Here is a 14,408-nt window from a genome sequence, read left to right as displayed (position 1 = left end):
CTTCCCTGTGGTCATGGACCTGGCATGAAGGTCTGGTAGAGCAGTTGCTTCCGCAGTAGTTAACCATTCTGATGGTGCTTGTACTGCCTATGTGAGGAACTAAAACACTTCTCTGGTGAGGGTTTGCCATCAGGTATTGCTGTACTGCCTGGAACAGGCCTGCTGTCCTTCAGTATGTCAAGTGTAAGGAGGCCAGATTTTGTGCTGTTGATGACTGCAGGATAGAGCCATCCTTGCACCATTCATTGGCAACTGAACTCTATCACTGAACCTTTCTTTTCAGCTCCCTGGTAGTTTCCACTTTCTTTTTTTTTTTTTTTCTTTTTCTAGTTTAGGAGTAGTTTTCACCATTTTTTTAGTCTTGTCTTACAGTTGGATGATGAATATTGTGGAGTACACAGTCATAGAATCACTGAGTCTAAAATCATGTTCAACTTTTGACCAAACACTACCATATCAAATAAACCATAGCACTAAGTGCCACATCCAGTCATCTCTCAAACACTTCCAGGGATGGTGACTCCAATGCTTCCCTGGGCAGCCTGTTTCATTCCTTAACTACCCCTTCAGTAAAGAAATTGATTTCCAACCTGAACCTCCCCTGGTGCAACTTGAGGCTATGTCCCTTGTTCTGTCACTTGTTACCTGAGAGAAGAGGCCAACCCTCACCTGGCTACAGTCTCCTTTCAGGCAGTTGTAGAGAACAGTAAGGTCGCCCCTGAACCTCCTTTTCTCCAGGCTAAACCCCCCCAGATCCCTCAGTTGTACATCATATAATTTATTTACTTCTAGACCCTTCACCAGCTCTCTTTCCCCTCTCTGGACATTCTCCAGCACCTCAATGTCCTTCCTGTAGTGAGGGGCCCAGAAATGGACACAGTACTTGAGGTGTGGCCTCACCAGTGCTAAGTACAGGAGACAGTCACTGCCCTGGTCCTGCTGGCCATGCACTTCCTGATACAGGCCAGGACACCACTGGCCCCTTTGGCCATAAAGAGAGATCAGGTTAGTCAAGCAGAAGCTGTCTTTCTTAAACCTATGCTGGCTGAGCTGGATCCCCTGGTTGTCCTCAGTAGTGTAATATGCTTTTATTTACCCTTTATTCTGGTTTTCTGTAAAACTGGCTGCTGGCAATTAGCTTGCTTTTTATTATATAAGTAGAACTAAGACAATTAAACATACTTTTTGTGCAAAAAATAAATGCACAAAATCTGTCTTATGCTCTGACATTGAGTCCACCAAACAGATTTTAACAGCTAAGAAATCTGTATCGTGTTTAACTGAAATCAAGTGAAGTAAACTTGACAGAATATGTGGTATGGGAAAATTCTTATGCTGTGAAGAATTGATTTAATATTTATTAGTCTCATTTAATTGCTATCACAGATGACCATGGTGATGGCTTATTTGACTGAATGGCCTGGTCTTTCCAGTGGTCTGGTCTATCTGAAAGATGTAAAATTAATCCTGGCCACTCACATGTGAAATTCAACATTGCCAATCAGTCATCTTTAAGGCTGCATACTCTGAGTCCTAAAAATTATTTTTTATATAGGTTCTGAATCTTTGATCTGCAGGTAATAGGTTTATCTTTTCTGTTGTGGTTTTGTGTGCAGGAGACACTTCCCCCCCTTTGCATAAAATGTAAAATATTTGCTCTGCTTTTCAAAATATGTTCATTTGTTAGGAAATAATATCTAGGCATCAAAATAAAGAAAGGTAACTATAACCACAGGACTTTAATTTGTTGAGGATAAAAATGATTGGAAATTTTAAAAAACAAAAATAACTGGAGTTTTCTCTTAAAATGACTTTGTGTTTAAAGCAATGTAGAATTTAGTAGCAGATCTATTTCTTGTTTATCTATAATCTTGTTTACTATTAGTTTATTGGTAACACAATTCAATGCCTGTTAAATATGGGGACATTGCCCATTGCTATGAGTTGTCATCATTCCACTGAAGTGAATGAAAGCAGCTGAAGATCTGCCAAATATTTGCTTTCTCTAAGCTCTGAAGTCTCTACTTTCTCAGCATAGTGGTAAAAATAGTTTTGTTCCCTCTTATTTAAGTGAACTGCCAGCAATTGTTTTTTCTGTTTAAACCTAGACATGTGTTACAGGGTTGAAGTGCACATATGGATGAGGAAATTAGGGTAGTTACCCCTAAAATCACAGATTCTTTGAGATCATCCCCTCTTTTCATATGCAAATATAAGATTATTTCTGCCCTTCCAGCACTGATGAATTTTATTTGTTTGTCTTTTTACACCCTTTAGTATCTACCACTTGACACCATTTATTTTCCTCTTGCACTGGTCTGTCTGAACATCATACCGGTGGGTCAGATTTTTTACTTGATCTGCACAACATTTCTTTAGGTCCCCCTCTTTTCTCCTCCTGAGACGATATCTGAAGTCTAACCCCTTTATTGGTAGTGTCAACAGGACAAAACAAACTGTTTTTTTCTCTGACAGATTTTTAGTCTAGATATTGTACAAGCTGACCAAAGGATGTAGGCTACAGGAAGCATGACTGATGGGAGAAGTCCAGCCAGGAGCTATCCATACAATGACTCGTGTTGGCTTTAAAAAATGTTTCTTGGGGAAATACTTTGTTCTGAAGTTACTCGAAAGTTTACACTCCTTAAAAACTTGGATGTTCAACTTACTGCATTGAAAACAAATTTAGTGAAAGGAGAAAGACCTTGGGAGCATAACCCTTCCTTTTCTTCCCCTTTATTTTTTTCCAAGATTCCAATCTTGTATTAGGCTTGTCAGAGGTATTACATATTTGGTACTCTCTTGCCTCCCACTTCTTCAGGGCACATAAATCCATTCAACTCTATCACCTTTGGGATATTGATAACATACAACTCTCTTGATCAGTCCACTGTGAAAATTCCTTCTGCTGCCTTCATTTCCTCCTGTTTGGGCTGCTGTAATTCACAGCTTTTGGGCAGTTAACTGCTGCAATACTCTGTAGGATTGGTACTCACAGTAGGCTATCACAAGCCAACATGTTTCAGACAGTGACTACTGTGTGCTTTAATTCCTAAAATCTTCAACAACGTGGTCACTTAATTGTGTCAAAAAACTTGAATTTGTCAGCATGTTTTCATTGAATTCCTCCTTCTAAATCAGCTTGCATTTTGTTGATGCAAAATAAAGACCCATTAAAGGGTCTTTTTTCAGCCTCAATGATTCTATGATCCTGGTTAATAGCTTCCCTGACCTCAAGTGTAGTGCCATTCAGTGTCAGATCTCTCTGCTGCAGGAAATTTTTCATTTGCTTTTAATTCCAGATCTTCCCTCTTCAGATCAAAGGTTCCATGGTGAATGATTAAAAAAAGGACTACTAAGTGGGTAGAAATTGATTGGATGTGAGGTACTTGAACAGGGAGAAAGATTATATTTTTCTCAGAAAATGGATGCCACTGAGTTCAGCTGCCTGAAAGATGATTATAGTAATTTAAGTTGATCACAATTAGACCTTTAAATTTGCATAGCCTTGAACTGAAGCATTTTTATTTAAATTCATCACTCATTATGCCTTTACATGTACTGTTCAAAGTCTGAGGACTGCATAATTTACAACAAAGAAAACAAGTCACTGAACGTAATGAGCTAAACTTCTAACAATCCCCTCAAATTTCACCTGCAATTAATCACTCATGCTCAGTTGCAGGCAAAAATGTTAGCATTTACACATGTAACTGCATGTAGGCACAGTCAGACAGAACCTTTCAGTACTGTCACTCCTGTTGGATTTCAGGCAAAAGAAATAAATTGAAATATTTTTCTTATAAGGGCCAAGTGACTTATAGTTCCATAACATTAGGGTAGTAGATTAATAAGAGTGCACTAGATGTATGTTCTGTTCTTCTTTTTATGACAGGAATAACAAAGTATAAGGCTGGAGAAATGTGCATGTTGTAGGCTTGATTTACATACAGCTGTAAAGCATTTTTAGGACTGGATATTTGTTTAGCTATGCATGATTGTGAGTTTTGCCTTTAAATTGCCTAGAACGAGTGGTTGGACCCAGGTCAGGAGTGGCCATGGGTTGCAGACTGCTGCAGCTGTGGGATGCAAACTTGCAAGGGTGTGAAAAGGGCATGAAGAGGGCTCTGTGAGCACAGGGCTCCCCAGAAGGAGATTTTTTTTGGTGTCAACTCTGGTATGATGGCCTTTGGTATTGTGAAAAACCTTCCTATGGGATGAAGAATGTTATGGAGCATGTGGTGCAGTCACAGTGATACTTCTGAAATACAAAAAATTTCGAGTTTCCATAGAGAAGTGGAAATGCAAGCAAAAACCAAACCACAACAAGCAAAAAATAATAATTGAAATAACACATGTATCTTTTCGGCTGTCACTTTAAAATTCTGATTACTTGTCTAGAGTAAGTTTTAACTTTATGATTTGAATTGGCACTTTTTATGTGGTTTCCCTTTCCCCACTTCCATGCTTTCCAGGCTTCCCAAGACATGTTTTGTTCATTTGGTTTTAATTCAGTCCCAGCTAAGTATCTTAGTGCCAAAACAATTCCTATGTGGGCAAAGAAGGGAGTTTCTGATGCAGTCACTGACTGGTCTTTATGGCCACATTTGTTCTGGTAGGAGCAGCAGCCAAAGACTGTTCTGGATCCCATGGCCAAATGACCTGGCACAGCTTGTGTCCATGCAACTAAATTAATTTATATCACCCAAACAGGGTGATCTAATCCAAACTTACTTCTAGGACTACTCCCTGGCCTGGACTGTTTCTTTTGAAACTCTACCTGAAACTGTGCCAGATGGTTTTCTGTACAGGCAGGCACGTGCAGACCTTCGCCTCTGCCCTGGCTGTGGTTGATGACTGTGAGTCTCACATTATCAGCATGCGTCAGGTGCAGACACTGACTGGCACAGGTCTCTGTGGCCTTCCACCAATTCTTACTCTTGGGCTTTGTGATACTAAAGTTTCCAAAGCTCTCTTAAGGTCTTCTCTGTTAATGCCTCTGTTAAGGCATTGTGCTTGTACAGACAGGCTGATGGAAAACCATGGAAATTACCATTTTTAAAGAAAAAGTAGAAAATTAATCCAATTGTGAAGGAGAAATTATTTGTGTCTGCAATAATGGCAAATTAGAGAACTGAAAATACTGGCTTTATTAATGCATGCATATTTTCGTCAATTATTTTCTACCAAAATGTTTCTAAATTTAAGTGAAAACTATCACAATGCAATGTGCCAGAGAAGAGCCAAACTCAGCACAAAACACCTGTTATCAAAGATCTTAAGGGAATAAAATTGAAGGAGCAATGTACAAAACTTTTGTGTTTATCAAATACATTTTAAATCAACCCACCTGTGGGTCAAAAAACATGAGTGCCACCAAGCCCTCTTTCAAGTGAAAACTAAATTAAGATCGGAGAAGTTGTTTATAGAATACATTAGGTAAGGATGTCCTGCAGCACTTTTCTGATCCACATGTGACATAAGAGCTTTCTGATTTTTCGTAAGAGCTACCTCAACTGGTAAAAATAACATACCAAAGTTATAAAAATAACATAATAAATGGAAGATAGTTTAAGGTATAGCCTCTGGACATGGCTGAAGAGCATGGCTTTTCCATTCACGGGAAAGGAAGAGGATTGATATTTACACTGTCAGGGACAGAGATGTTTCCAAACTGCTGGCAGCCAGCTTATGTAGCAGAACATGTTTGTATTTATTCTCTGTACACACATTTGCTTTTACAACACAAACAGGTTCAAAAATCACAGACACTTTGTTTTAATGAGTAATAGTTTCACTGGCTTCATTTTTATCTCTGTTGTCTCCTTGCAGGTCAAAGCAACAGATGCAGATGCTGACCAGTTTGGAGAAATTGAGTATTCTCTTTACGATGGATTTAATTTTTATGAAAAATCCAAAGCTTTCCAGATTGACCCACATACTGGTCAGATCTTTGTGTCTCAAGACATTGACAGAGAAGGAGATCCAACCACTTATGATCTCTTAGTAAAAGCTACAGATGGGGTAAGTTTCACCTTTCTACACTGCCAGATTCATGAATGCATTTGCAAATCTGGATGTCTGGTATACTTTTAAATGAGAATGTAGCAACTGTGTAAAATTTGCATGAATTTGAACAAAATGTCTTGTCCTTAAAGAGAGCAGAAAATTATATTCATGAACTGTGAATTTCTACACAAACTGATACAATTGGCTGGGAGATACCCAGTGACTCCCAAATAAAGTTTGGAAAAATGTTTCTAGGATGTTAGTCCTTGCTAATTTTCTTCTTATTGGAACCAATGGACTCCAAGTTACTTCTGCTCCCTGCTTTCAAGACCACTGCAGCAGTAATAAGACAGTACCATGGCCTAGAACTGCATGGCTACTGTGGGTGACAGTGACTTTCCTGGGTAAGTTCCTTGTCCTTTCTAGCTGGCTGATGCCATTGCTGCAGCTGTGGCTGGGTGCAGCCTCCCTGCACCTGCATGTCTGGAAGTTTTCCCACTTTTCAAGATCTGGTGCTTGGAAGTGATCATTCATGGTACAGCAAGGGCAGGGTAGTTGTGTGTGCCTGAAATGGTCCATAGCAGATCCTGGCAAGGAGGGTGAGGAGACATTTGCTGCAGTGTGAACATATTGAGATGTCTGGGGATGGACACCTTGCCCACCTGATGCCATGTAACAAAACATTTTGCTAGTAAGCTCCAAAAAATAATGGAAGAAAACTATTAATCATATTTTCATTACAAAATATTCTTTTTGTGATTTGCAGTCTGAGGTTGTTTTCTTTGTAAGGCCCAGTTCGTACTTGTCTTTACCTTCTTCAGCTTAATAGTGAATTGTGAAGAAGCTGAAGAAAGGTTATTAGTTGCCTTCAAATGCTAAAATTACATAAGGACACTTTTTGAAATGTTATTCAGGTCACATATTGCAGAATAATTTGTCCTGAAAAACATTCAAATGAAATTATTTCAGGCTATGCAGTTTTTATTTCTTACTTTGAATATTAAAATTGCATTTAAGATAATGTCCTAAGTGTATCTAATATAACTTTTTAAAAATGCAGTTGTGTTAGAGGTGTTGTATTTTTCATTCAAAATGCCTGTAGGTTTTTTTTAATTGTACTCTGAAGAAACTTAGTGAACTAGGATTTCTGTACCCATGAGTAGATTAACTTAAATAGCTGCAGTTGATGGTTGTATTAATTATTTGATTTTGAGAATGTAGCCATCTGTTTTGTTGAATTCAGATATTTGTGTAATAGTTAAACAATGCTTTTTCTTTAGCTGTCACAATTCAGGGCTCATTTCAGAGGCTACAGAAATATTCTTTATTAATAGTGCCTTTAGCAGTGTGCTTTTTCTTCCTCATAGATTTCTTTAGAGCAGAAAAAAATTACATAAATATATTGGTATGTTTGTTTCCACTCATCTGATTTGAATATCTAATAACTTGACCCTGCTAATTGCAAGGGGTTTGGACTAGAAAACCTTTGAAAGGTCTCTTCCTACTCAAACCATTCTATGATTTTAATATAAGGATATAAGAGTGGGTTTTTCCAGGACATTGTCTGTAATGTCTATAGCAGAGGTAGTTCTATCTGACCATTTTGGAATTTCGCTTGTGTGTGATTTCTGCCTTCAATATTTATACTTGAATATATCCAAAAAAAACTTTGAAGAGTAAAGCAGTCTGTATTGAAATGCATAACAACAGAAAATTAGGCATTCTGCTATACATCATAATTTTATTTTTTCCTATCATTCATGTGTTTTGAAGCTGTATAAATGTTCAGGACACATACACATGTCTGGAATATCAAGATAAATCATTGATAAAGGGTATGTGAGAGCTGAACAATGGTAGTGAAATTCTGTAAATTTCTAAGATATTCAGTCAGGTACAGAAAATGATTTTGAAAATCTTAAAGAAAATATGTTTGCATGAAGAAAAACTTGATGCCTTAATTTTTTTAGTTAAATTACTGCTCTATTGATAAATCTTACCTTAAATTAAAGGAATATAGGCAATGCTTTGAAACTTAGGGTATTTAATTTTTAATTGCTCTGTAATTTATCTTTATTTATGGACCTTCTGTTTTCAGAACTTCAGTAATGGGGAGAAAGGTTCAGTTTTATATTGCCTTGTTTTTGACAGGTAAGGCTTGATCTTTTTACTTGAAGTCAGCACTTTGTAGAAGTTTGCCTACCTGACACTTAAATACTAAAGCACGTAAACTCAACATCAGCTTTTCAAAGTTTTAGTGCACCTGAACTTGTGTTGACCAACTCTCTACCTTTAAAGCAGAATTGTAGTAGGATATTTGTCTTATTTCCTGACATTCTGCTGCTGATTTTGATGGATTAAAGATGTTAGGTATGGGGCTCATGTAGAGGCTGTGATCAGGGGAGAAATGTGCACAGAAAAGAGAGGAAGGATGAAAGGTCACCTGTGACAAAGAAGGGTAGAGAGATGAAAAGGAAAGAAAATAACACAGTTAATTAGAAATGAGAAGAAAAATAAAGTATTTTCCAGGTGGTGTGCAGTTTATCTTACAGCAAAACTATCAGTTTCCTCCACCTGTTCCTGGCTACTCCATTACATGGCTTTAGAACTTGTCAGTCATGTCTCTAATGCATTGTGTAGAAAATGTAAGGAGTGAACTTGAATTGCACACAAGAGCCCATGGAGAGGCAGGTGGAAAACAGCTTCTGTTCAACTGGTTTTAAATAAACATCCTGTGAGAGCTTGTGGGAGTACTCTCATTGATTAAGCCAAGATGAAAGGAAGTATCCTTGTCTCTCCTGTATGGAATGGTAGGTGTCTTCAGTGTTTCAGCTGCTTCATCATCACTGCAAAGGGTTCAGTACACCATCAGCAGGGTATTAGTGACTCTCTTACTGCCTTTCTGCATAGAGAAACTTTGTCTCTTGCTTTTTGGTAATCCCCCCTGCCTATCCAATATTATTTTGCTTTTACATTGGCTTTTGAAATAATTGGAGACATTTCTCCACTTGAACAGCATTACTTCAAGATGACATATCCCTTAGGTTTACCAAAAAACAAAGCCTTTATGTCAGAGATTCTGTATCTAACAGTTCAGTTTGGAACAAAAATTTGATAGCATGCTTCACTGGCAAAAACTTTGGAGGCTGTGATGAAAGTCTTGATAGAGTTTTAAGCATTTTACAGCACCAAAATAAAGAAATACAGCTGCTCAAAACAGCATCATTTCTACTTATTAAGACAAAAAGTTTCCCCTGCCCAAGGCAGGATATTTCATTTTTTTTAAGACATGATAAAGAGGTCTACTAGCTTTAGCTATTCACACACATTTGATCCTTCTGAAGTAAGGAAAACATTAATTGTTGTTATTTTCACTTGATGGTAGTTGATGTCCCCTTTTTCTTCCACGAGAGACACAACCCTCAGGGCTCTGACAGAGAAGTCATTGTAATTGTGACTTTGTTGCACCAGAGAGTACAACAATAGTGAAAAACACTCAAACATTTGAGATAAGGGATTTTAAAATCAGCTGTGGCTTTCTGCTGCTTGTTAACATGTTTTGGCAAGTGTAATTTTCTGTCAGTAATAGATCTTGTATAAGTCAGTCTTCATGTTTTGGAAGATACATGTTTTGCTTGCTTCTGAGCAGATGAAGTATATCCACATCATTAGAAATAGGAGTTTTAGTTCCTTCTCTATTGGAATGATACTTTTTTTCAGATGTCAGAGCAAGAATTGGGCCATAATCAGTTAATATCATTAAGTTATTAAGTAAATGTCATGCTTAGCATGTGAAAGTATACACTGCTTCTTCAGGAAAAGAAGATCCTGTCTCCATCATAAATATTGGTCAATTTTCTTAGAGAATAGAAATTTCCCTGTATACTTAAAGTTAATAAATTTCAAAAGACTTTTCAGTCTTTACATAACTCTGTTGCACAAATACAAATTGGCTGAAAAATGGGGTTTGGGGATTTTTCATGTCTGTTTAGCAATAATGAAGCTTGAAAGAAACAGCTTAACACAAGCTCTTGTAAGTTTGGTTTCATGCTGTTCCAACCATCTTTTTTAGATGCTTTTTATTCTTGACCTCCTTTCTTCCCTGGTCCTCTTCCCTTAAAAATACTTCTGATTTGTCTTCTAAAGTACCTGAAAGCTGTGGACACGGGGAGCATATTCTGACAGTGAGCAGAGCACATTCCCTCCCCTTCCCCTTCCTTCCCTTTTTAGCTTCCTGTGCATCCCTTCCATCATGGAAATCAAGGTACTGGGGAAGGGGCTTGCCCTGAAGTGGGGGTGTTGGCACTGGGGTCCCTGCCATCTCCATTTCTCCATATTGGCATGGGGTTTCATGGCAGTCCCAGTAATTTGCAGGCTGATTACTGTCCTTCAGAGTTCTGGTTTCCCAGCAAGAGTCCTGGTTGCTGGCTGCCTGTGCAGCAGCATGAGCTCTGGAAGCACACCATGCCTTATTTTCTTCAGAAGCACACTAGGAGGATGTGGGATAGATCTCCTTGTTTGTGGGTGAAACACAGACACATGATGCATAATTTATCATCTTAATCATCTTAATTTTTCACTTACTTGAGCCTTTATGGGAATATCACTTCACCCAATAGAGGTAACATTTACAACACAGAAGAAAAAAAACCACATCAGGATAAAGCAAAAAATCACTATGAAAATATGAAAGTAAATGCTGATAGTATTTTTTTTTTCAAAAATTAGTCAGAACCTATGGACACACTAAGCAAACACTCCAAAAATAGTTTTGTGGGAGATTGTTATATGGCAGGGTAAATCTAAAGGAGTCATATCCAGTCTGAATCCTTGGGTAGTTTAATGAAGGTCAGGTTTAAAACTAATTGATGTGAACAATTTGATTGCAGAATTAGGCAACACAGTTAGTTTTGGGTTGGTGTGGTTTTCTCTGTATCACAGCTACTGTGACTGCAAAATGAAGTTTGCCCTAGCTCAGCATTTTTTATGTGCATGCATGAACATCTGATCTGTGCCAGCAGTTTCTCAAAGTGACTGCTACAAGCACAGCATGCTCAGTGGACTTTGAAGAGCTCAGGATTCTTCCTCCATCTGTATTTTAATGTACCACATAAAGCACGTGCAGGCTGTACATGCCTGTGCTGCTTTGTGCTTCTGAGCATGCCAGCGCCCCAGAATTCACTGTTATCTCTGCCTCGGTGGACCTGCTTTCTTTTAGAAATGCTTATTCTTCCTGTGGCTACAAAATAGTCTTGGAAACATGAGCCCCTCCAAACTCACGGAGGGAGTCCTCTGAGAAGTAAATTACCACTAGTTTCACTCAGGTGCCTGTAGGGTCTACACTTCGATACTCAGAGAACTGTCAGATTGTCACAAAATTCAGTGCTTTTTCATAGTAAATCAGTATTTTTTTGAAGCATAGTGTGATAAGCCAGCTTGTAGTTGTTCCTTTCTTCTCTAGTTTTACACCAGAGCAAGGCTAAATGTGGTCCCATGTGGTATTTTAGTGGGCTTTTGCAGGACAACTGTCAGTAAATTGAGCATAGGCATTGTAGACAGCAGCCTGACAGGTCAGCTTTTGGCTGTCCTGCACTGCTTTTAGTTTGTATCCCTGGTTGAAAAAGCCTCATATTCACCATTATGATGGTCATGCTTTTACATCTGAAAGTTTCATAGAGAGAAGTTATTCCTGCTTTACTGGAGCACCACAGTCATCTGAGGGCATGTCTTCCTGGAGCATAAAGCCCTGACTTTTATCTGTGAAGGAATAAGTGGAGTGTTGGAGATGTAAGCAGAAGCATGTGAGGTTAGACTAGCAAAGTTTTTGATGTGTGGCGCTCATTAGCGTTAACAAAACTGACTTTGTGTTCAGGCCTCGCCATTGTAGAGAAGCTGAATTTCTTTATGCACTCCATCAGCCCTCGGTGTTGTGCTGAGCACATAGCTTACTTCTGTGCAGTGTTTTGGGTATTGCAGATACTGTAATTTACTTTTAATGGACATTTTCATTGATCAATATTGTTGCAGCATGCTCCATTTCGTAATGATGGACTGAAGCCAGCTGTGTACCATCCTATTTTTAAAATGATCTTGTTTTTTGGGTTTTTTTTTCTTATTTATCCAACAGGGTGGTCTGAGTGCCCAAGCTTTTGTTCGCATCGAGATAGAAGATATTAATGACCATCAGCCTGTTTTTGAACAAGACGCCTATGTGACAAGTATCAGCAGTCACACACAGCCAGGAACAGAAATCATCAATGTTGCTGCCACAGACAGAGATTCAGGAATATTTGGCATTGTCACATATCAACTGGTCCCAGGAGAATTTTCTTCTTTTTTCACAGTGGATACATCCACAGGTACTGTATGTGTCTGTGATTCAGAAAGGTTAAAATTATACGGAATATGTATTCTCCTTGATTATGCTTTTTGTATTTGGAGTCATGTCAAACAAGTGGAACTTAGATTCTGATGGAAAATAATTCTAGAAGTAGATGGAAGATTTAGGTTTAATGTGAAACCTTTGCATTCAGTGGAATAAGCAGAAAAATGGAAAACATAGTACATGCCAGCACAATGAAGGACGAGCAGCATGCCACTTATCCACTATTTTCAGCCCTAAATCTATTGATCATTGTATGAAATAATAAAATATTACATTTTTACAAAAATATCTGCATATCTGAAATTCTTAGGGCTTACTCTTGAAAAGCAATAAAACACCCTTTAGGATGTTCCTCCTTTCATTTCTTTTCTGTTCTAATCTTCCTCTGTACTGTGCTAAGGTCTCATTCTGCTCAGTCTTACAAGGCATATTTGCCTCCCTGTTTGACTCATTGTTTAGCTTTCTAACTGTGCTTTTCAATAAGTGATTGACTAAACTGAAATTGCCATTTTTCTTGAGGGCCAGCCCTTGCATGTGAATGTATCCTGATCAACAGATGGCCATGGCACAGATTATTTTATAAGTTTAAGATCTTTTTAGGCTGTGATACATGTGTATATATATTAGGTCTTTGGCATTCAAAATCTCTCAAGGTTCTATTCTTTCTAAATGGTGTCTGTTTTTACACAGTTCCCAAAACATTCTGATGAACAGAAGAAACTAATCTTCTTAGGAAGTTAGGCTGCTTGTCTTGGCTATTTCAGAATTTATTTAACTGTGGACTTTTAACTACCTGTCAAGTCAGGTTCTCAGGAGCATAACTGATGTCAAAAATACGTAGGTCAGTCAATAATTAGGGAGCTGGATCTCCACAGGCATTTAACTGGTCATTTTAAAACTGTCCCATCAGGCTTGTTGAAGAGAGCCCCTGTGGATCACATTAGCAGCACCGGCTTTGCAGCATCCCTCTGTTGAAAGAAAGCCTTTTGAAAGGTTTCTTCCTTGGATTGTGACCTTTTGGCCTCCCTTTCCAGTTTGGCACTTTGTATAGGAAAAATGTCATGCTTAATGATGAAGACTCTATAAGCTTGTAAGTTACTATTACCTCATGGATCTATCATGGTATTTTATCAAAGGCAGACCAAATTCAGGGTGAAGTTGCTTGAGGTCATTATTGCTGACATTTCATGATGAGAAAAGCTCTTAGGTCAGACACTATTCCCAGCATTATAGTGCTTGGAATCTGATTGCACTTAATCAGATCTCCTGGGTAATTCCCAAGGTCAGACTGTGTCTAATTTTAACCTATTAATATTAATGCTGTGGGCTTTTTTTCTGAATACATTTTTTCCATTTATATTCTTCCACATCTATTGAAAATAGGGCTTATTCTCAGTCACTGGTGAGGTGAATAATTTTTAAACTATAGGAAAAAATAAGCATTTTAAACAAAAAAAGCCCAACCTCCCCCTTCTCCCCCGCCCCCCAAATGCGCAAAAAAACCCCAAAACATTAAAATTTCCAATATGTCACACAGAAGTTTTGCCATCTTTGAGCTTGAAAACCTGTTCAGTATTCAGAGAGAGATGAAACAAGTGTCTCACTGTTAGGGCACAGAGATTTTGAGCTCTTCCTTCTTATTTCTTGTTACAACAGAGACGTTTTCCAGTGCTCATTGTGCTAAAGCTGTCTTCATATGCTCTGATTTATGGGCTAGTTTAGCTGTGCCTCTCTGAAGGTTATGTGAGGGACTTCATCTAGTTAGCTGGGCAGCATTTTGTGGACAGAGGGCAACAGACAAATATGTGAAAGAATAGGTATTCTCCAGGAGATGGATGCTCAAACCAGAAAGCCAAAGGAGATGTTATTACAGTTTGGTCTCTGATTTTCTGATCTTATGGATGTGCTGTTTCTCTTGTGTTCTGCATTTTTTCCAATTTACAGTATGGCATATTCTGTTTTATCTGCTCTTCTCATTATTAGAGGACCTAAACAAAAGGACAATGATGGTGTT

The 14,408-nt window shown here is 38.2% G+C and overlaps 1 protein-coding gene across 1 annotated transcript in view; it reads left to right on the top strand.

Moving 5' to 3' along the window:
* Positions 1–14,408, top strand: part of DCHS2 (dachsous cadherin-related 2) — a 104,834-nt gene that overhangs the window by 37,821 nt on the left and 52,605 nt on the right. Inside the window, exons 2-3 of the mRNA XM_050974070.1 lie at positions 5,833–6,024; positions 12,137–12,368. Of these exons, the coding sequence (XP_050830027.1) occupies positions 5,833–6,024; positions 12,137–12,368 (424 nt within the window). The remainder of the gene's footprint in view (positions 1–5,832; positions 6,025–12,136; positions 12,369–14,408) is intronic.

Source organism: Serinus canaria, chromosome 4, assembly GCF_022539315.1.
Source record: "Serinus canaria isolate serCan28SL12 chromosome 4, serCan2020, whole genome shotgun sequence".
Classification (NCBI taxonomy): domain Eukaryota; kingdom Metazoa; phylum Chordata; class Aves; order Passeriformes; family Fringillidae; genus Serinus; species Serinus canaria.
Note: the sequence above shows the minus strand (reverse complement) of the source record. Positions and strands in the feature narration are given on the sequence as shown.